The sequence below is a fragment of the Solanum stenotomum genome, chromosome 5, assembly GCF_019186545.1.
Source record: "Solanum stenotomum isolate F172 chromosome 5, ASM1918654v1, whole genome shotgun sequence".
Classification (NCBI taxonomy): Eukaryota; Viridiplantae; Streptophyta; class Magnoliopsida; order Solanales; family Solanaceae; genus Solanum; species Solanum stenotomum.
The window spans coordinates 8691124-8715488 of NC_064286.1; the positions used below are offsets into that span (position 1 = coordinate 8691124).

The window sequence follows — 24365 nt, forward strand, 5'->3', positions numbered from 1 at the left end:
CCATTATACATACATGTAGTTTAAGACCTATGCATGTAATTTAAGATCATAAAATTTGAAAATCCTTTTTATTTTTTTTAAAATTGTGTCAAGTCAAAATACGACAAATGATTGAAATGAATGGAATATGATTGGCCTAACCCATTGGTGGCCCCCTAAAGTTGACACCAATTTTCACTTAGACACCTTAACTAAGATTTGTTCATTTTAAATACCTCATGTCATATTGCATTGTCTCATTTTAACATTTTTTTAACAATCAATCAAATGAATAAGGTGTGTGTAACACACTCGCTCATCGTGTCAAAGTGGCAAATTAAATAAAAACACGTGGTATATATATTAAAAATAATTTTTAAATAATGATATTTTAGTAGAATGAAAAAGTAGCCAATGACTAAATGACATTACACAAAAAAAATTTAAAAAAAATAACTCAACTCCACCAAGGTCATCTTCTCTGCCCCGCCCACCCCAACCCCTCCCCGCCCATTGTCTTCTCCACTATTACCCACCCAACTAGCGTCTTCTCCACCTCTGCCCACCCTAATCCCAACCTCTTCCCCACCCACATCGTTTTCTCCAACCCCACCCATCGTCTTTTTCAAGATTTTTCGCTGCCCTTCTTCTTTGCGATAACATGAATCGTGGCCCTTCTAATGGGTTGAATTTTTTTTTTGGTGAAATCTCTTCGTGTTGAAATTCATTTTTTTTCTGTAGCATCATCAAAACTATTTCTCCATGGAAGGAGTTCAAGTTTTGAGAGATGGTGGCTGAAAAATGAAAAAGAAAATGAAAAAAAATGATTAAATGAGCCTTTCACTGGTATTAAGTGTATTACGCTCACTATGCCATGTCAATAAAAAGTGCCAAAATGACACAACGTGATATGACATGAGGTGTCTAAAGTGAACAAAACTTAATTAAGAACTTAAGGTGTCTAAGTGAAAATTGGTGCCAACTTTAGAAGACCACCGACGGATTAAGCCAATACTATTTATAAGAAAAAGTAAATCTTTTCACGAAAGAAAAAAAAGAAATAACTTTGCATCTAAAATTAATTTATAAATATTTTTTAATCAACTTTACATCTTAAAAAATTTAGAAGAATAGACTTTTAAAATATATTTTTTAAAGAAAATTTAAAGTTTAAGACCTCCACGGTGCCTATTCAGCTGCGCCACTGTCACTTCTTATACAGGAGAATATTGAATATATCGTATGAAGGACTTTAATGTTCTTATTTTTATATAATTAAAATTTTAATAAAATATTAATATTTTAATCAATATAATACATAAGTAAATTAAATAAAATACTAAATATTAATAGGGAAAAGGCTCAAAAATACCCTTAACCTATTAGAAATGGTTCAAAAATGCCCTCCTTCCATCTAGTGGTTTAGAAATGCCCTTAACGTTTTCTTTAGGTTCAAAAATGCCCTTTAATTAACAGAAATATGACATGGAATTTTACTAAACACATGGCCAATTTTCATTGGTCCACAATTCTTTTATCAAATAAAAAGACCCACCCAACCCAAACCTAAACCCGTTTTCTGGCAAAAAAAAATATTAAAACCAGAGATTGCAGCTTAGCTTTTTGCTGAAACTCTGCATTAGTTTTTACAAAAATTGCAACTAGTGCTTGAGAAAATGCTAAAGCTATTGTTCCCTACCAATTCCTGGAGGGATAGCACTCAAGACATTGTTTAATTGATTTTCTTTACCGAAGATAGCAACCAATATACCATTATGATTTATGCCCATCAAAAATCTATTCAAGAGAAACCAATATTCATACAAAAAAAACTGATAATGTAGCTATACCACAGGCAATTAACAGGTCCATTCATGTAGCTCGACATTATCATCCCTCAACTCCCGACCAATTAGTGTTCCTAGAGGCACCCGAGTTGTCTTTTGCTTCATCATCCCAATCCTCGCCTCACTCATTCTTTCATTCCATATTCCGATATTATACAAATCTTAATTCTCCAATTTCGGAAATAAAAAAACACACACAATCACTCAAGGAATAAAAGATACAAAAGCAGGATTAGATTAATCAGAAACGGGTTTGGGTTTGGGTGGGGGTATTTTTATTTGATAAAAATTTAAAAAATTATGTGGACCAATGAAAATTGACCACTTGTTTAGTAAAATTCCATGTCATATTTCCATTAACTAAAGGACATTTTTGAACCTAAAGAAAACGTTAAGGGCATTTCTAAACCATTAGGTAGAAGGAGGACATTTTTGAACCATTTCTAATAGGTTAAGGGCATTTTCCTATATTAATATAATATTATCATGATAATTTAAATATATTAAAAAATATCAAGCAATATAAATTTAAAAATTAAATCACTGCTAAGTAGTGTTAAGGTTGCTAGAAGAGGACAAAAAAATTAAACATCTTTTTTTGGGACAATAAATGAATTATATATGAGCAACTTTCACGCAAACACAAAATTCATATTTGTATGCTATAACAAAGTTTGCATAATTGCGTTCCATAGCAAACATATATATGTATAATTCGCTATACATATACAAACAAAACAATTGTATAATTCACTATACATATACAAAGAAGACATTTGTATAATTCGCTATACATATACAAAAGAAAGCAGTTGTACACAAAAGATCAATTGTATAATCTGTGTATGTATAAAACGAGAAAGAGAGAAAGGCAAAAGAAAACTGGGCAGAGAAATATTTGTATTGTATAATTATAAGTGTATATGACGAAAATATATGTATTTGCATGTGTATATACAATTTTCTCTAGTTTTATACAAACAAAAGCGCAATTTATACATTTCGTTTCTGTTTGTATAAGCGAGAGAGGCGAGGGTGGCGAGCGAGATTTAGGAGAGTGGCGAGCGAGATCTGGGAGAGGGGAGAGAGGGGAACGAAAATATATGTATATATACAATTTCCTCTCGCTTTATACAAACACAAACACATTTTATACATTTGTGTTTGTATAAAAGCGAGAGAGGCGAGCGAGACTGCCACCAACGAGAGTGGCGAGCGAGATTCCACCAGGGAGAGTGGCGAAAATAGCAATAGTTTGCTATAGGGTACAATTAAATCAAAATATATTTATAACATTTAATTTGAATTAATAGTTTGCTATTATATACAATTTTCCCATTATATATATAGTATAAAATGCAAATATATAAAAATATACCTTGATAATTACAACAAGAATATGACGTAATTATAATCTTTTATTATTATTATTTAAAGAGAGAACTATTGAAAACATTTCTAAACTTGACGCAAATTATTAGTTTCGTCTCTAAATTACTAACAATCTTAAAACACTCATCTACTTGACTAACTAAACTTAGATACACCTCGATCTGCCCCGATTAGCCACATGACATAGCAAATGGTTTCAAACTCCTATAGGAGCATGCAACTCTTAATAAAAAGTCGAGAGAAGTGTTGAAAACACTCTTAAACTTGGCGAGAATTTAGGGGTGTATTTCACCCATGTTGCAAGATCGAAGGTGTATTTAAGTGGAGTTAGTCAAGTAAAAAAATATTTTTAAGACGGCCAATTGTTAAGGAATAAAACTAATAATTTACACCTAATTGAAGAGTGTTTTCAATACTTCTCTCTTATATAAATAATATATTTTTCTCTTATAAAGGAAACAAATTGTTATAGGGAAAATTATGCGTATAAGGAAACATATACTAGTTAATTAGTAGTTAACATAACTATAGTTTGCCTTAATTACAATTACGACCTAATTTTAGCTATAATTACGCGGCTCAACTTTTTAGTTTTGTATAATTCGTGTGTTTGTATAATTCAAAATTTGTATAACTTTTGTATAATTTGGAATTTGTATAATTGTTTACTTCTGATGTTTGTAATTATATAAATTCGTTATTTCGAGTTTATACAAGAATAACTGAATTATACAAATGTACTCGCGAATTATACAAACCTGCTAATTATACAAATTCGCGAATTATACAAATGAGCAACTTAAACTGTAGCTACAACCTATATATATGCAAACTATAACTATGAAGCGTGATTAAGTTTATTATAATAACTATTTGCGAAAGTTTCCCGTTGGTATATGTAGTGACCAAATGGGTTGTTTCATAAGTAGAATTAATGAATTAATGAATGCTATTACTTGGTAAATATGGAGTATTAATGATAGAGATGTTTTTGTTTCGAATTTTTTATTTTGCTTACGTTTTTTTTTTTTCTTTCAAGAAACATATTGTTAGCTTTTTTTCAATGGCAAAAAAACTTCTTCAACATCTACTCAATTACTTTTTTCAAATAATAGTTATCCACTATTGACTTGACATAGAGATAAATGTAATTTTACCAAATCACCCTTATTAAATATAAGTCATCTAAATATTAAAAAATAAATAGTAGTTTATAGTAAGGATAAAATAGATACAACATGATAAACTATTTATTAATTTTATAAACTAGACAAATTTATTTTTATATTTATTATATTATATAGAAAGGTGAAGACGACCAGGACGACCAAGGGTATTTTTGTCAATTTAATAAAATTTCAAGCTTAATTTAATTGTACATTTTGCATTGAGAGTATTGAACATTCCAAAAAAACCAGCCAAAAGTTATGTAATTCCCACTTTATCCACCATTAAGTTGTTGATTTCCATTGTCACACGCGTACAACACATTGGGAGGAGTAAAAGAAATTAATGCAAAGTTAAAACATGGACCCCATTTTTTACTCACTTCAAAAGTCTATACATTCAAGACCACACATTTTTTTAAAAAATAATAAAATAATTAATTTGAGTTCATATTTATTTTTGAATGTACTTACTACTTTTAATGAGATTTTTTTTCATATTCAAAATTTAAATTCGAGGCCTTTTAATCATTTTCTTTCTTAATCTGGTTCGGTCATGAAAATATAGTTTTTATTTTATTAAAAAAATGTATAATTAAAGTCGTGTTTGGTTAAATTTTATATAAAAATATAAATATATTTTTCTAAAATGCATAATACATAAATATGTCATTTAATTTGGTTTCATTTGACATCAATGTCCTCCAATTTTGGATGTGCATAGTAGACACAAAAATTTGTATAGAAATGAACAAGTAGACACATGTGTCCTACTTGACGTCCTACGCGGAGATATAATTCATGTCCTATGCGACATTCTATGTGGCGTCTTACGTGAATTATGTCTTGTAGGACACGTTTGTCTACTTCTTCAATTTTATATTTCTATCTATTTTTCTATTCTATTATATAGAAGAGTGAAGACGACCAGGACGTCCAGGGGCACTTTTGTCATTTTACCAAAATTATCAGCTTAAAACAATTGTACTTTCTGCTGCAAAATTATTGAATTTCCCATATTACCCAACCAAGTTGCTATTATTATGATGGCCACATGTACTTTCTATCATGAAAAGCATAAAAATATCATAAGTAGCCGTACTATATAAAAATGGTGGGACCCATTTATTATATCAATTTATATTTCATTAACACCTTTAATTTTTGCACTAAAATAAATATAAAAAGAAACAAACATGATTTAAAATGTATTAAAAAATAAAAATAAGTAGCCGTACTATCTAAAAATGGTGGGACCCATTTATTAAATCAATTTATATTTCATTAACACTTTACTTTTTGCACTAAAATAAATATAAAAAGAAACAAACATGATTTAAAATGTATTAAAAATAGATATATTTACATAAAAATAAAAATTAATAAATAAAATGGATAGATAAATTAAATGAAATTAAAGTAAACTAAGAAACTAACTAAATTTTTAAATAAATAGTTTTAAAATTTTGCGAATCAAATATTAAAGAGAAATAATAAGTATTTTTCGTGTTCAATTTACGTACATTAATGATAAGAATATTTTGATAATAGAATATTTTAAATTTTAAGATTAATCAGATTGATTTCTTTATTTACTTAATATTGCTATTCTTTTGTTTGAAATAAGAAGTTAAGAATCGGAACACATGAAAAATCAATACATTAATTAGAGAAGTAAAATAAATTTAAGTAGATTAATATTTAGAAAGAGATGACAAAAATAGCAAATGATTAATAGTAATTTTAAAAATTATGAATAAATTTTGGAATAAGATAAAATATCTGGATGAGAAAATCAATACGATATGTAATGATCTATGTATTAAAATATCATGCTAATTTAGCATTTAATTCTAAATAGATTTTTTTAAAACAGAGAAAATGCATTTATGTTTTCAGATTGTTTGAAATTTTTTCACTAAACTGATAAAAATAACAAAAATACTTGTTCCTATAAGTTATTGTGCATGAAAAAAGAGAACCAAAAACACATTTGCATCATGCTAAAAAAATTATGTTCATTAAGACAAATTATGCATATATAGAACTTCATGTAATTGTGAAACATGCTTCTTAGTTCTAATTTTTATGTATGAGTGATAAATAAAAAATATTAATCTCTCTGTTTCAATGTGTTTGTTCTATATTGACTTGACATGAAGTTTAAGAAATTAAGGAAGATTTTTGAATCTTGTGATTTTAAATTTTAAATGTGTGAAATATAGTAAATGTCTTTTAATCTTGTGATCTTAAATATGTTATGTGGAGTTGGAACTAAGAAAAGAGAAGGAACATTACTTTTTAATAGATTATAAAGAAAAATTCGATAGATTAATTGAAATGAATAGAATAGATTTCAAGATGATAATACATAATGATTCATGATTTTTATATAAGATATAATCTAATCTAACAGACAAATTAACTCTGAATCCTACTAAATTTGTGTCTTACAGTAATAAATAAATAAATTGAATATTATACTTCAGAGTTTTACAACTTAAAAAATGAATCTACCCATCGCTAATATCAATTATACTTTAAAATATTATTGGGTTAATTTAATTTAATATTTTTATTCAGTTCGATATTTGGAGTTGCCCATTCGGATATAGAGCTCTCTATTAAGAATTTTTTTCATATCTCTCAAAATTAAGATATTTAATTAAGGAAGGAGAAACACCATTCAATGCACTATATTCTTTGATGGTTATTTTTTGATATTTTTTAATACTAAATTTTTTACTAGGATCAATATTAATTAATGTTGATCAGAATGCTATAAAAATACCTTTTAATATTTGTCAAATAATGATTAATAATTGATTATATTGGGCCCGTATCACGGGCCTTAAGAATCTAGTATTATTAGATATCCCAAAATAATATCATGGACAACTAAATATGAACGAAATTGAGTAAATTTTACTTATTGTAATAACATTTCAAATTTCCAAAAAAGTTTTGTTCCCTCAAAAGAGAGAGAGAGTGTTTTGGCCTCTAAAAGTCCAAATGAACTTAAAATTCTGCTATTTCATTACAATTTTCAACTTAAAATATACGTAGTTGGAGATGGAGAAATATCTGAAAAGTGTAACGACCTTTTTATATTGGTAGACTTGAGAATACAAGAAATATTATTCACTAAGTGACGTTTGCGGAGGGTAGAGTGTAATAAAACAATGGCAAAATCGATCAACAGCCAAATCGAACATACAAATAAAGAAACAGAAGGAAGAATGAGATGAGAAATCCAGCAGAAGTTTCATTTCATGTATACAATCCCCAAACTCAGAAAACAGAGGATTTCATGTACTTACACATTATACATCAATCTTAATCCAACAAATTGCTTAAACCTTTCAGTATCACTAAACAATGGAGTTTTCAAAAGAAATTGATAATCATCTTTTCAACTGATTTTGGAAATTTCTTCTTCTCCCTTATCGACAAAGATATCTCCGGCATTCAAACTCTTATAAAGCGTTTGAGTGCAGAAAACATGAACTTCGTCTGTAGACCAACAACTACTTGTTTAAGAACAACAGGAATGAAATTCTCTGGCAATTTCTTTTCAGGACGAGTGGAGAGAAAAGAACGAAGCGATCCCTCAGACATATACGGCAAAGAAACACATAATGAATTTGAAGCAATGAAAGTTTTCATGCATCGAATTACGTTGGGATTCTGAGGTTGAAAAATGCGATGTTGATTGATGATCTTCAAAGTGACATAGCCACGAGGGAAGGGTCTGCCAGTGCCATACAAAAAATCGGAAAACAGAGCTCTGTAAACAGGGCAATTTCCATTAGAAAAAGACACGATTTCCGAGTTGAGAAGATAAGTATCTTTGGTGATGGTTTGTTCAAGTCTTGGTCGATTTGAAGAAGAACCAATTTCTGCATCTACATTTCTTGAAGAACCAATATCGATTGGTTGTTTTGAAGAAGAACCAATTTCGGCATCTACACTTCTTGAAGAATCGGTATCTGTTGGCTGTTTTGAAGAAGAAGCAATTTTCATTTTGGGACTGAATGGGTTTCTGGAATCCGTGTTTTCTTGGAGCAGAGAATCACAGTTTCAGAAAAAAATGGAATTTGGTTTGTGAGGAAGACGAAAATGGAAGAAGAAGATGTATTTATAGCTTTGGCCGTTTTGGGTTGTTATTTTCCCGCGCATAATTGGCCCTTATTTTATTTTGTTTCTTTAAGTTTTCCCCTTTTCTTTTCTTAATTGGCCAAGTATTACATGTCTAAAATAGCTACCATCTTAGTAGGGTCACTTATTGGGAGAGTAATTATGCTTACAATTCGGCTTATTGAATATCAGTTTGTAAATATATTAATACACTAGTAAAATGTCAACCAATAAAATATTGATTGGTTTGATATTGATGGCTTGTATGAGTCCACCACAAGTCAACATACCAAATCCCTTGACACAAACAAGAACTATACAGAAAGTAATGCTTAGTAAAAAAAATAGAGATTGTTTACATGGAAACCTCTTTGTTCAAGGGAGAAAAAAATCACGTCTGTCTCATAGGATTTCAGCAACAACTTCACTAATTGCAACCTAGGAATTGAACCCTTAATCCCTTCCCTCTTTGTAACAACTCTATTACAAGATCGATCAAAACAATGACTCCATTGCCCACAATATTAACTATCTCTAGTTAACTTAGTGTAATGACCCTCCTGGTTATTTCTGTATCTTGCATTCTATGTGTCGTTTAGAGCGTTCCTGTAGTGACCCCAAGTCATTTATGACTTGCTGGGACTGACAGTTTGGTCACCTGGTAGTTCGTTTGGTCTTGGTGCGAGTTTTTGTGTTTTAGAGCTTATGAATCTTGAATGATCATTTTCGATCAAAAGTTCAAGAAGACGACCTCAGAAGAGAATTCTGACTGTTCCATCAGCTCCGGAGTGGCCAAATTAGGCTAGTAGCATAGTTAGAACGAGTATCGAGGCCTTCGATGCGAGTTTGAACCATTAGGCATTTTAGCGTTTGAAATTTGGCCTAAGGTTGACTTTGGTCAACATTCTTGGAAAATGTGCTTAGATGAAAATTCCGTCAGCGTGGTTAGCTCCAGAATGTTGAGTTTGGTCTAGAATGACCTTTCGTTCGACCCCCGAGGCCTCCGGACTCATTTCGAGCCCCTTAGTGGATTTTGGTTAAAATGACATTTGGAAGTGGGATCCACTTTTTATCGATATGACCTCTGATGGGAATTTTGACTGCGCCGTTGAGTCCAGAATATCAAATTTAGTAGGGTAGCATATCTGTTTTATTTTTACCGGGTTCCGAACAAATCCCAAACACCCCGTCGGAGATTTTAAAGCTGGCAAAAATCAGCTTTTCAGCTGATATATATATATAGCTGGTGCAGGCATATTTCAGCCCCCATTTCTCAACTTCAAACCTTCATAATTCTCTAATTTCAAGTCCGATTTCAGTGATTCGAAGGTCCATCTTGTGGGGTTTTTCGCAAGGAACGCTTTGGTGAGCTCGGAAACTGATTTGGGGTCTCCGTTTGAGGTAAATTTTGTGAAATACCTACTGCCACACCCTTTTTGTGAGCTTGATTTTGGGAATTTTTGAGACTTGATATCTTAGTCATTTTAGATCCGATTTCGGTGATTCTTGGGGAAATCTTGAGTTGTTTTTCAAGGAGAACGCGTTGGCGTGGTTAGATTTTGTATTTAAATTTTGTTGGAGGTAAAAAGTTGTGTTTTAGCTGCTGTCTTAGCTCATTACGAGCTCAATTTTTGGGAAATTTTAGAAGGTGATTTCTTGGTCATTTTAGGTGCGAATCTGGTGATTCAAAAGCCTAGATTGTGGGGTTTTTCATGAGGATCGTCGTGGTGTGATTGGTTTCAGCATCTGGACCCTCGTTTCTGGTATTTTCTTGTAAATAGCTGCTGCTATTGTTGTTCCGTTTTAGTGTAAATTGGGTTTTGGTTGCATGTTGATATTGTGTTGTTTCCGGTCCCCGAATTGTGTCCCATTTTGGGACATGAGCTGGGGGAATTGGTTAGGACCCACTTTTGGGGTTAATTCCGGAATTTCCAGCGCGGATCCCACTTTCCCCGTTTTGACCCCGAAATTGATCCGTCTCCGTTTATTGTGATTTTGGTGTCTAAACGACCGTAATAATGTTGTGACTCTATTTTTCATAGCGGGGCAGCGTTTCGAGGACGTTCGAAAAGGGAAAGCTCCGAAGAAGTGATTTTGGAGCGCGTGTGATCGACCTACAGGTAGGTTACGGTTTCCCTCTCTTAGATTGAACTTGAGAGTGTGAATGCATGTTGATTAGTTGGGATTTGGGTTGGTAGTGATTGAATCATGCATAGGTGTTTAGAAATCATGTTTTTGGCCTATTTCGGAAATTATCGGGTAACTGTGAGCATGCTTTGTGTTATTAATTGTCCCTCTTTGCTATGTAGAGTACTTGTATGCTCGATGACTATTTGTTGAAGCATTTGGGCCTTAGTTTAGGTTTGACTAGGGCTTGCCTTAGAAATACATGATTCAGATTCGTTAGGCCTTAGTTTTGCCTCGACACGGCTCGGCCGACTTAGATCCCTGTAGACTGGTGTAGCAGACTTGAGTCTGATAGTTTGGGCCTTAACTAGGCGATATGTTTGCTCCGATGATAGTTATCCTTATTTCCCCGATGTTACAGCTTCAAGAGTTACGTCGACGACACTAGTTCTGCTTCGCAATTTGAATTTTATTTTCGATTCGGTTCTAAGGACTTACATTGATTAGCTAGGTGTGGACGGCGATCCACAGACATTTATGAGAATAGATCGATTGAGACTCTTTCAGCAGCTACATTAGCACCTTTATAGAGCATCCGGTTAGAGTTCCGGCCTCTATTGCCCAGATACTTATATAGAGCATCTGGTTAGAGTTCCGGCCTCTATTGGCCAGATACTTATATAGAGCATCTGGTTAGAGTTCCGGCCTCTATTGCCCAGATACTTATATAGAGCATCCGGTTAGAGTTCCGACCTCTATTGCCCAGATACTTATATAGAACATCCGGTTAGAGTTCCGGCCTCTATTGCCCAGATACTTATATAGAGCATCCGGTTAGAGTTCCGGCAACTCGGCCTCAGATACTTGATACTTGTGATTGGTTACTTTGGTACTTCTGGTGAGCATCCGGCTCGAGGTTCGGCCTCTGTACTGTCAGATTTTACTAATTGGGGTTGAGGTTCTGATTCGTGTTCTCCATTCTTGGGTTCTCATATGCAATTATGTTTAGTTATAGTTATTTTGTGTACTCGTCGGGCTTATGGGGGTCCGTTCGGGTTTTTATTTAACCTGCGCACGAGTGTATCTTCTGGGCTTATGGGGGTCCAGCTAGGTGTAGTTAGCTTATAGATTGCTTCAGTTAGTTCTTTCTACACTCGTGTGCATCCATTGTTAGTTAGATTTTCGTTCTTGACTTCGATTTGTGTTATTCCTTCTTTTAATTCTGCCTTTACTTTTCAAGTTCAGTCGGCCTATGATGCCTACTGGGTACCTGTTGTTTTGGTACTCATGCTACGCTCTGCATCTATTTCGTGATGCAGGTCCGGGCACTAGTAGCCAGCGTTGATCGAGCTTGGAGCAGACTGATCCGGAGATGGGAGTGAGCACACGGCGTTTTGTACTATACCAGTCTCCATCTGTATATATAAACTTGTCTTTTACCTTCCGAGACAATCCAATCTCTGTTGTCCACTTTTGGGACTTGTACTCATTTTGTAGTAGCTCTGTACTAGTGACTTCCAGGTTCTGGGAGAGATCTTTATTTGTATAGATGTTTTGGTTTGCTTCTGCCTGTTTATATTGTTATTTGCCTACTCTTGTTTAGTTTCTACCCTCAGACCCATTACTTGTTGTTCCGGGTTGGCTTACCTGCTGGTGGGTTATAGTAGGTGCTATCATGACTTAAGAAATCGGGTCGTGACACATAGATATCACTCAAAACTCGACAAAGCTAACTCTAGCTATGAACTCAACTTGATAATGATTACAACTGAAATGATCAATATTCCCTTATAGTATAGGAATATATCTTACACTATTAGAACACAAGACATTAACCTCACATAACAACTAAAGATCACTTGATGTCTCTCATTTAGGTCCCTTGCGATGTATGAGAATGGCTTTTGCTTCTTTTTTTTTTTTTTGAAAATCTTGATTGCAAGAACTAGGTTGTTTTTTATTGTCTAGGTGACCAATATAAGATGGACAAAATAACCTAGTGCAACGCCATTGAGTAAGGACATGCACCTCTTTTGCCTTGCTCACCAATCACTATAGTTGTGGCAGCTTTACAGTTGTCCTCTGTGGTCTGTCTTGAAGGTCTCTCACTCATGGGACCGATCCCTCTACCAGATCTCATAGTTTGTTAACTCATCAAAACTTCACAATATAACATTTTTCCTCTTTTAGATGATGACAAACTATATCAAACTTGTTCCCCCGGCCCTGTCAATTGTATTATTGGTTCACGAATTCCCCCTAGTAGTGTGATCAGATCCCTACTAACTAACCCGCATCAACACAATCTTCCCCCTTTTGACATCACAAGAAAGTAAAGCAGCAAAACCAAGCCACTATCATGTAGTCGAGACAAATTCACGGCCACTTGGAAACACTTAACATGAATAAAAATACATAAGAATTTGGAGGAGAGATGGTAAATACAAGGCAAAAACATTCATTAATATATGAGAATAGTCATACAAAATACTACAAAAAAATTACAAATAAGAACCATAGAACTGTCAATGGGATAAAAAGAGAGGGAAGATTATTTTAGGAGTTCAGGAAGTAGGAGGCTTAGGATCTAAGGATTGGAGAAGTAGGATCATTCGAACATTTCACTCTGTATGAGCCTGAAGCAACTGTTGGGTGAGGCTCTTGACTTCAACATTGAGACGTTCATTTTGGGCTTTCAAACCCACAAGTTCACCTGCACCAGGTCCCTCAGCTTGTGCCTGTAACAACTGGGCATTAAGCCTGACAATTTCAGCATCGCGGCTAGCCAAAGCGACTGTCATTTCCTCAAGCTCATGCTTCAATTGCTCTTGCTGTTCCAAAAGATCAGATACCTAGGACTTGGACTTGTTGCCAGTTCTATTTGACGAATAAAGTCTGAGAGAAGGCCTGTTTGATTGGATCAGGTGATCATATTAGGAGAGATCATGAGGGTAATTAGTCTCTAATTATGGCAACAGCTAGACAGTAGCGGTACAAACCATCTGTAGAATTGCTGAAGTAGAGATTCATTGATTCTAATTTGGTGTTTGGGAGCCCTTTGTATGCAGACGAGACATGTACAAGAAATGTTAATCATATGTACGTGTTATGCAATTACGATGATACTAATTGAAATGGACATAACCAGACCAACAACAACAAATCCCACTAAGTCACGTCTACGGAGGGTGGAGTGTAAGAAAACAATGAAAAAAGTATAACTCTTAATAATAAAAGCAAGTGTAAGGCATAACCAGACCACTGCCTATAACTGGAAATCTGTTTGCCCTGTCTGCTGTCAAGAAATCGATCAACAGCCCAATTCGGACAACCAGAATTCATTTGCTATTCATAAACAGATGCATCGTATGAACATACAAAGGTTTCATCCAAATAAAGAAACAGAAGACAAATCCGCAGAAGTTACATTTCATGTATATAAACCATATGATCCTCAACTAAGAAAACAGATCATTTCATGCCTAAACGGAAGTAGTACACATTATACATCATAATCCATGAATCTGCTTTACTAATACCACCACATTGATCTTTCCCCGCTCAGTTCAACACAAATTGCTTAAATCTTTCAATATCACTAAAGAATGGAGTTTTCAAAAGCTCATCAGCAGTTGGTCTGTCATCTGGATTCTCTCTAAGACAAGCAAGAACCATCTCCTCAAACTCTCGCGAAAACACCCTTTTCTTTCGTTTAACTAGATCCATCACTTTCTTGAGTTTCTTATCCCTCTTGATCATCATCTTTTCAAGTGATTTTGGAAATTTCTTCTTCTCCCTTATCTTGTTGATTATATAATTCAAGTCTGTACGATTCTTCACGGGTAAATTCCCATACACCAATTCCAGTGCTGTTATTCCCAATAGCCAGATATCAGATTTTGCTGCTCTGTTATCCTCATTTTCACTCTCAAACACCTCTGGTGCAGCACCCCATATAGAAATACTTTTCGGATTCAAAAATGAACTAGCTTCTTCACCATTACAATTTGGGGGTTCGGAATCATAAGCAGAAACTTGAAATGCTAACTTGATCCACATTTCTTTAGTATAACTGTGGATGTCAATAAAGATATCTCCGGCACTCAAACTCTTATGAAGAGTTGGTGTGTAGAAAATATGAAGTTCGTCTCGTAGACCAACAAGTACTTCTCTAAGAACAACAGGAATGAAATTCTCTGGCAATTTCTTTTCGGGACGAGTGGAGAGAATAGAACGAAGTGATCCCTCGGACATATACGGCAAACAAATGCAAAACAAATTCGCAGCCATGAAAGTTTTCTTGCATCGAATTATGTTGGGATTCTGACGATAAGTAAGGCGTGTATGACTTTGACGTCGAATCAAGTGGAATTCATGGTCATGGAGATTCATATTGATGATCTTTAAAGTGACATAGCCATAAGGGAGGGATTTACCAACGTCATAAAAATATTTGAAAAACTTAGCTCTATAAACAGGGCAGTGTCCATTAGAAAAAGACCCAATTTCCAAGTTGAGAAGATAAGTATCTTTGGTGTCTGGATCAGTGATGGTTTGTCCAAGTCTTGGTTGATTTGAATCCAATGAACCAATTTCTGCAACTCTACTTCTTGAAGAACCAACATCTCTTGGTTGATTTGAAGAAGAACCAATTTGGGCATCTACACTTCTTGAAGAACCAATATCTTCTGGTTGTTTTGGAGAAGAACCAATTTCCATTTTAGGACTGAATGGGTTTCTGGAATTCGTCTTTTCTTGGAGCAGAAGTTCAGAAGAAGTGGAATTTGGTTTGTGAGGAAGAGAAGAAGAAGAAGAACCAATTTCTGTTGGTTGTTTTGAAGAAGAACCAATTTCCATTTTGGGACTGAATGGGTTTCTGGAATCCATCTTTTCTTGGAGCAGAGAATCACAGTTTCAGAAAAAAATGGAATTTGGTTTGTGAAGAAGAAGAAGATGTATTTATAGCTTTGGCCATTTGGCTTTTTTTTTTCTTTTCTTTTATTTTATTTTATCTGTTTAAGTTTTCCCCTTTTCTTTTTCTTAAATGGCTAAGTATTACATGTCTAATTATGCTTCACAGTTATAGTTTCCATATTTATGAGTTGTAGCTATAATTTAAGTTGTCTCGTTTGTATAATTCTCGAGTACGTTTGTATAATTGAGCTATTTTTATATAAACTCAAAATAACGAATTTATACAAATACAAACATCTGAACTCTAAACAGTTATACAATTTATATTATTAAAATTACATTATACAAAAATTATACAATTTATATTATAAAAATTACATTATACAAATTATATTATACAAATTCGAAATCCCAGCCCACGTGATTATCACTGAATGTTGGTCGGGAGTGGTAATTAACTAAAACTATAACTATAATGACTAATTAACTAGTATATGTTTGCTTAACCATGTAATTTTCCTTATAATTATTCTCTTGCGACTTTCGGGCTTTCATGTTTTGTTTATTACTATATTTGTTTGGATTATTGTTAATTTGTGATAAATAATTGTATAATATTATTATGCTTATATATAATGTAGTTTTTTTATTGCTTATAATGTATTTTTGTGTACCAATATAATTTTGAATATTAATATCAGTAATACAGTAGATGGAATAGCAGAGAGAAAAAGGGAAAAAAAGTAGTTCTCAAAAGCCTTATTTCAATTTTTCCTCCAGTAACAAAAGCGTACTTTTTTCCTTCAATACTAAGGGGTTGTTTGGTACAAAGATTAATAATATAGGGATTAGTAATGTATAAATTAATAGTGCAGAGATTAGTAATGCAGGTTTATTTTTATCAAGTGTTTGGTTCATTATTTCCCACATCATCTTGTGTTTAGATTAAAACTTTATAAAAGAAACTTCTTTTCAATTATACCCTTGAATTATTATGTAATTGGGTTAAGGTAAACAATTACCGGACAATATTATTTTTTATGCCTTCTAACTAGCTATGAGAAGAACAATTTTGTTGTCATGTTTGCCTTTTTTTTCACTTAAATTATTTGAGGATAAATAATTGTCATCTTAGTAAATTGATCACTTACAAAATGTCAATTTTCAATTTAAAAATGATAAACTATCAACTTTTAAAATTGGAAAGACAGTAAACAATAGTAAAATTGAATAAACCATCTACATTTACACATAAAAATTGCAAGTTTTAGTTTGGTTATTTATTTGACATGTATCACCAATGTGATTGTTCATATAGTTTAATTTTGAAAGGCCAATAACTAGTTTATGTTTAGCAAGTTTCTCACTGCCAGCAGACCGAACATTGTTTTCGGGGTTGGTCTATGTGCAATATTCCAAACCTGTCGAGAAGAATCACACTTGATAGCTGCTAAGTGGATCCTGAGATATTTGAAGAAAACATGGGACTTGGTTTTATTCTATCCATTAGGATTAGGAGACTGATTTGATTTGATGATTTAGATTATGTAGGGTATCAAGTTGATATAAAGAGAACCTTAGGAATGATTCATTTTCTGGGTTCATCTCTTATTTCCTGGGGGCTTAAAAAGCAAAATTTTGTTGCTTTGAGACAGAGGATGTAGCAGTTTGTGACTTGTTATGCACAATTTAAGACTTTGAAGTGAAGTGGTCAGTCACACTATTCCTCTCTCGTGCGAATATACAAATACTCTCAATATGATTAAGAATCCAGTGTAGCATAGAACTAAGCATATTGATGTGAGACATCATTTTCTAAGGGATAATGATGACGACAAGGTAAAACATCAACATGCAATTTTGCAAGATTGAAGATCAAATTGATGATATTCTCACGATGGCTCTAAGTAGGGACCTGTTCAAGAAAATAGATTGAAGTTGGGGATCCTGAAACTCGATTGAGTGGAAGAAATCAACCCCTTACTTGACTATGTCTAGGGAGCAGGTATCCTCGTTTTCGGTAATGTTTGTTTTGGCAAATTTAATTTTATACCTTTTGTAGGTATACACACATGGTGAATATATGGAAGGTCAGGATAGACTCAGACAAATTACATTTAAACTATAGAGAGGGACTTGGTCAAGTCTCAAAGATTAGCATTCTTTAAATTGCTTATGAGAATCGTTGTAATTGTCATGTGTCAATCATCCGGGTTCCTAACCGTTGTCCCATCATTTGAATACCAAAGACCACTACCTTTCAGGGGACCTGTCACACCCTTTAATTCACCTCCTTTAATACCTCTCCATTCCTTCAATCTCTCCAGAAATTCAAAATTGTTTAGGTTAATGCCAGATTAACCCTCATACTCCAATCCCTCACCTCTAAACCTCCCTCCTCCAAAAACTCTTATCTCAGTTCCCTAACTTCTCTTTTTGTTGAAACTCAGTGGGCATTGTCCCGGTTCTCTTTGTAATTTTTAATTGCAATATTTGTCACGCCCCGAGCCTACACCCTGGACATGGGTGGCACTCGAAGACCATTGCTGGCCCCCAAGCGAAACCTTGGCCTGACTTTCTTAACTCAGCGGAAAACCCAATGCAATGCAAGGTTTTAAAACAACCCGACTGAAATAAAATCTGGCCAAAAAGACAACTTAAGTCTCAAAATAGAATATTTACATATATACATAGATGAGAGACTCAAAACCAACTGACTGATTGTCTACGAAGCCTCTATAATACTGAGATGGATGTTGGGACAGACCCCACAACATCCTAATAAAACAAAACTAAGAGAACAAAATGATTGAGTCCTCCGGAATGCAAAGAGGCTCACCACTGACTCTGAAGTACTCAACTGGATCAACGGCGAACCGGATGTTGGCCCTGGATACCTGTGTCTGTATCATAATAAAATGCAGGCCAACTGGCATCAGTACATTGAATGTACGAGTATGCGAGCTGGAAAGCTAAACCACAACTTAAACTTGGAAGGAGTACAAAGGAACTCTTACTTTGGCTCTGTTCAACTCATAAATAATTGAACTCAATATATAAAGCAATACGACACATGCAATATATAAAGCTTGCAAAATAGTGTAAACAACTTAGCTTGTTAAAGATAAAACAATAACAACTCAACTTTACTTATATAAAGTAATATAACTTTAGTGGGAGACTCTTTCAACTGACAATCACCACTATGAGCCCTAGTGGTGATACAACGTTTTACCTCACGTTGCCCAAGGACTATCTTATACCTTGCCGTGATATAGAAAGCTAACTTTACTAAGTGGATCCACTAGCTTAATCTTACGGCTTCATCTAAAAAGTATGACCCGTTAACTCCCATGTTGGCGCATGGTTCTTATGGAGAGTTGAGTTTATATGAACTCGTGTCCCCAATTCGGTGCTCAAGACTACTCCCAAAAATACTTAGCTCATAAGTGTTTTAAACACATCTTTCTTTATTTGAGATAATTACTCAAAACTTTGCCCGAAGGCTCACTGGGAATCGATGTTCCTTTTTCTTGAAAACTAGCCCAAAGGCTCTTTTTTGGAATCATAGTTCCTTTCTTACTCAAATGTAAAAACATTTGGAAACTTCTTTGGGAATACATAGTTCCCTAATAACTTTTGAGCAATGAACTCAACTTTAAACTCTTGACTTAACTTTAAACTCTTGACTTAACTTGAAACTTGACTTAACTTGAAACTTGATTCTTAAATGAAGTTGAAACATTCAACAAAGACTCTTGGAAGGCTTTAAAGACTTGCTTTGACTCCCTTCTTTAACTTCTAACTCAACTCTTAACTTCACTTGACTTGGAAACTAACTCTCCTTGAATTGGAGTCATGAGTTCAAGGTGTTTGATCACATGTTATGGATGAGTTCTTGACATTTAAACATACCTTGGGGTGTTGGAAACAACTAGGGAACATAGGTACAACACCTAGGAACATGTATGAGAAAGTGGGGAAGGAATGGCAAAACTTGGCGCTCTTGGCGCTCTGAGAGGCGCGGAGCGCCAAACCAAAAACTTCAGAGGAAGCCTGCTGACGCTCTGATGGGCGCGCCGCCCCAAGGGGGAAAGTTCAGAGCTCCTCTTGGGGCGCGCTGACAGGCGCGACGCCCCACCCTTTTTCCCTGAAAACTGACTTTTCTCCTTAGTTTTCTCCAACTCTAAACCTTCTACACATCAAAGTTTCCAGCCCCAAACACTTAAGATCATAAACCTCTCAACATGCAATAGATTCAACTCACAAACACCAACCGAAACATACACCAAACCAACAAGAACTTCAACACCACACAACTACAACTTCAACAATTATAACCAACAACTTCAACAAACATATTCAATCTTTTCTCGAAATTAAACGAGCTTGACGTGTGGGGGAAAGAACCAACCCAACACTATGAACTCACATACCTTAATAGGGATCACCCCCGAAGAAAACACGACGATCTTTAACGAAATCTAGCTTGATCTTCTCTTTTTCCTCTTCTTCTCCTCTTCACTCTTAAACCCTTACTTTCACTCTTTAAAAATGAGAAAAACTGATCAAAATCAGTCCAACACACTCATATATATCCAAAAGCAAAGGCTAGGGAAAAGACCAAAATGCCCTTACAAATTTCCGGTCGGATTCCCTGCCAACTGCCCTACTTTGAAAGGGCATAACTCACTCATACAAACTCGGAAACTAGCAAACTTGATGGCGTTGGAAAGACCAATCCACGAAATTTGCAACCATAACTGGAACCACACCTAGATCATCCTGAGCTAGGAGTTATAACTGTTCAAAGTTGGCCAAAGATTCATTATTTTCCATACTTAGCCAAATTTTCCAGATTTTTAAATTCTTTCCAAAACTGAAAATTTCCAATTCTAAGCCTCTTCATAGTTATTTCAAATTGTCGGATGTTACAATATTTGAATAGGCATAATACATAAATATGCCCTTTTAACTTGGCTTCAAATCACATTTATGTCCTTCAACTTTGGGTCTGTACAAGTAGACACTTAAATTTATATAAAGTTGAACAAATAGACACACATGTCCTACATGTCATTTTTTATCCTATGTGGTGTCATGTGTGTATTGTGACCATGAATTTGCTTGAACTGCATTCTGTCAACCTGGTTTACTTTTTTACTTTTTATGATGTCAAAAAGGGGAAAATTGTTAAGGCTGAGCTCGGTAAGTCATTTTGTTTTGAAAGAACATGGTCATGTTGATAGGGGGAACGAGTATTGATAAAGGAAAAAGAAGTTAAGTTTGTCATCATAAAAAAGGGAGAAATGTTATTTTGAGCTCATTATGTAGTTTTGATGATTTAACAAACTATGTGATCTAATAGGGGACTCGATCCCATGAGAGACTAAGAGTTTTGTTACGTGAAAAGGACAGCTGTAAAAAGCTACAACCTGCAACTCTTCAGTAAATAATTTCCAGTATCTGTTCATGATGCAGTATTTGCAAAGTAATTGTATCGCCACAAAATATTGTTTACCGGAACTCGTGCTTATCACTTATCAGAGCTTATAAATACTGTTCTAATTTGAGAAAAAATCCACTAAGAGAAACTATGATCCATACTTTTATTTGGCCAAGAGGATATATATAATATGGAGTTCATTTGGAGGACCTTTAAGTATTAGGTGGGAGGATTTTCTTGGTCATTAATATGATGTCCAAAATTATATTTCAATTGGATCAAGTGAGCAATTTTGAGAGATCATGAAGGCACTTAGTTGCTAATCATGGCAACAACTGGACAGTCGAAGAACAAACCATCTATAAATTGTTGAAATAGGGATTCATTCATTCAAATTCGGGGTATGGGAGCCCTTTGTATGCAGACGAGTCATGTACAAGAAATGTTGATCATATGTACGTGTTATCCCACTAAGTGAGGTTTAGTTTGGAGAAAGCATAACCGTTAATAAGAAAAACAGTGTAAGACATAAAAATTTCAAAGTGCAAGATCCTAATAGGAATGTGTTTGATCAAATAGTCTATTATAACTGGAAATCTGTTCATAAAACAGATGCATTAACCACAGAGAATGATCAACTTCATACGAACATACAAATGTTTCATCCAAATAAAGAAACAGAAGGAAGAATCAGACAACAGATCCGCAGAAGTTCCATTTCATGTATATAAACCATATGATCCCAACTAAGAAAACAGCTCATTTCATACCTAAATGAAAGTAATACACACTATACATATCGATATTTCCTGTTTTGATCTTTCACAGCTCAATTATTAGTATTCAACACAAATTGCTTAAACCTTTCAATATCACTAAAGAATGGAGTTTTCAAAAGCTCCTTAGCAGTTGGCCTTTCGTCTGGATTCTCTCTAAGACAAGCAAGAACCATCTCCTCAAACTCGCGCGAAAACACCCTTTTCTTTCGTTTAGCAAAATCCATCACTTTCTTGAGTTTCTTATCCCTCTTGATCATCATCTTTTTAAGTGATTTTGGAAATTTCTTCTTCACCCTTAACGTGTTAATTATATAATCGAAGTCTGTTCGATTCTTCACAGGTAAATTCCCATACACCAATTCCAGTGCTGTTATTCCCAATAGCCAGATATCAGATTTTGCTCCTCTGTTATCCTCATTTTCACTCTCAAACACCTCTGGTGCAGCACCCCATATAGAAATACTCTTCGGATTCAAAAACGAACTAGCTTCTTCACCATTACAATATGGGGGTTCGGAATCATAAACAGATGTTTCAAATGCTAACTTGATCGACAAAGCTTTAGTATAATAGTGGATGTTAACAAAGATATCTCCGGCATTCAAACTATTATGAGGCATCGGTCTGTAGAAAACATGAAGTTCGTCTTGTAGACCAATAAGTACTTCTTTAAGAACAACAGGAATGAGACGTTCTGGCAATTTCTTTTCGGGATGAGTGGAGAGAATATAACGAAGCGATCCCTCAGACATATACGGCAAACAAACGCATAGCAAATTTGCAGTAATGAAAGTTTTCTTGCATCGAATTATGTGGGTATTCTCAAAAAGAGCAATGCGTGTATCACTTTGACTTCGAATCAAGTTGAATTCATTCTCACGGAGGTTCATGTTAATGATCTTCAAAGTAACATGGTCATAAGGGAGGGTTCTGCCAGCCTCATACGTATATTTCGAAAACACAGCTCTGTAAACAGGGCAATTTCCATTAGAAAAAGACCCAATTTTCAAGTTGAGAAGATAAGTATCTTTGGTGTCTGGATCAGTAATGGTTTGTTCAAGTCTTGGTTGATTTAAAGAAGCAGCGAAATCCATTGATATATTGCTTCTATCAGAACCAATTTCTGCAATTATACTTCTTGAAGAACCAATTTTGGCATCTACACTCCTTGAAGAAGAACCAATTTCCATTCTAGGAGTGAATGTATTTCTGGAATTCATCTTTTCTTGGAGCAGAAGTTCAGAAAAAGTGAATTTTGGTTTGTGTGGAAGATGAAGAGAAGAAGAAGATGTATTTATTCCCCCAATATCTTCTGGTTGTTTTGAAGAAGAACCAATTTCCATTCTAGGAGTGAATGGGTTTCTGGAATTCATCTTTTCTTGGAGCAGAGAATCACAGTTTCAGAAAAAAATGGAGTTTGGTTTGTGAAGAAGACGAAATGGAAGAAGAAGAAGATGTATTTATAGCTTTGGCCGTTTGGGGCTGTTATTTCCCGCGCCTAATTGGATTTGTATACCGCTCTTTCGTTTTTTGACTTCCACTATTATGTGTTATTTTTTGTATTTCGATTATCGTTTTAGCGTTTTTTGTATTTCAATTTTTTATTTGTGCTACTTTTTGTTGTTTCTTATACTTTAATTATCGTATTACAAGTTTTCTATCTTTTGTTTTTTTTTTTCAATATTTGTTACTATTTGTTGTTTCTTGTACTTTGATTATCGTATTAATTGTAATTATTGTTCAAAATATTTAGTTACTTTTCACTTTCATTTCTTCTTTTTTATTTATTTGAATTTTATTTTGAGTCAAGGGTCTATCCGAAACAACTTCTCTATTTTTGAGGTAGGAAGAGGGGTGACTCAAGCACTTTGGGGACCTAAGGTATATAAGTGTCTTATATTTCAATACATAGAATTGTCTTTGGGCAATGATAAAATTTGTGTACATTTTATACTTTTCAATTGTTAATTTATAAAATGGAGAAGGGCTTCTTAAAGTGTTCCTCAACTATTTGAATTGGTACAAAACTACGCTTCATCCACCTTTTGACCTCTAAATACCCCCGATGTCAATTTTTTGGCCCAAAAATACCCTTGATACATATTTGCCCTTATTTTTAACAAAGTCCCCTAAATTAAAATCATTATATATTTATTTATTATGTTACCTAATCTAACGTATCCAAATTTAAACTATTCGCAAATAAATAATAAAAATCACACATGATTCATGTTTTGACTCGATACACTCAAATATATTATCAAAAAAATTGTTAATTTCATGATATGTTATAATTGACCTATTTTAAAATAACCCTCAATTCATTATAACTCAACTCGCTCCATATGATTTTTCATCTAAAAATTTTATTATTTTTCATTAATATAAATTTTCTATCAATTATTCAATTGTCTTGAGCCAAAAGATTGATCTCAAGGGTACTAGGGTGTCGAAAGGTGGATGGAGAATAATTTTGTACGAATTCAAATAGTTGAAGGACATTTTAATCCCTTCTCCATTTATAAAATTATATTAAATATATGGTTATTGTATATTGCATAGACTAGTCTCAGTTCGT

The 24365-nt window shown here is 34.0% G+C and overlaps 3 protein-coding genes across 8 annotated transcripts in view; all 3 read right to left on the bottom strand.

Annotated features, from left to right (window-relative positions):
- The window catches only part of LOC125864477 (actin-depolymerizing factor 10-like), a 616735-nt gene that overhangs the window by 219326 nt on the left and 373044 nt on the right, over positions 1-24365 (bottom strand). The gene's annotated exons all lie outside the window — the stretch shown is intronic.
- Positions 14210-15535, bottom strand: LOC125863650 (serine/threonine-protein kinase BLUS1-like). Its single transcript, XM_049543693.1, has one exon. It carries the CDS (start codon positions 15533-15535, stop codon positions 14210-14212), a length of 1326 nt encoding a protein of 441 aa, XP_049399650.1.
- On the bottom strand, positions 21838-23160 carry LOC125863651 (serine/threonine-protein kinase BLUS1-like). Its single transcript, XM_049543694.1, has one exon. The coding sequence runs from the start codon at positions 23158-23160 to the stop codon at positions 21838-21840; it is 1323 nt and encodes a 440-aa protein (XP_049399651.1).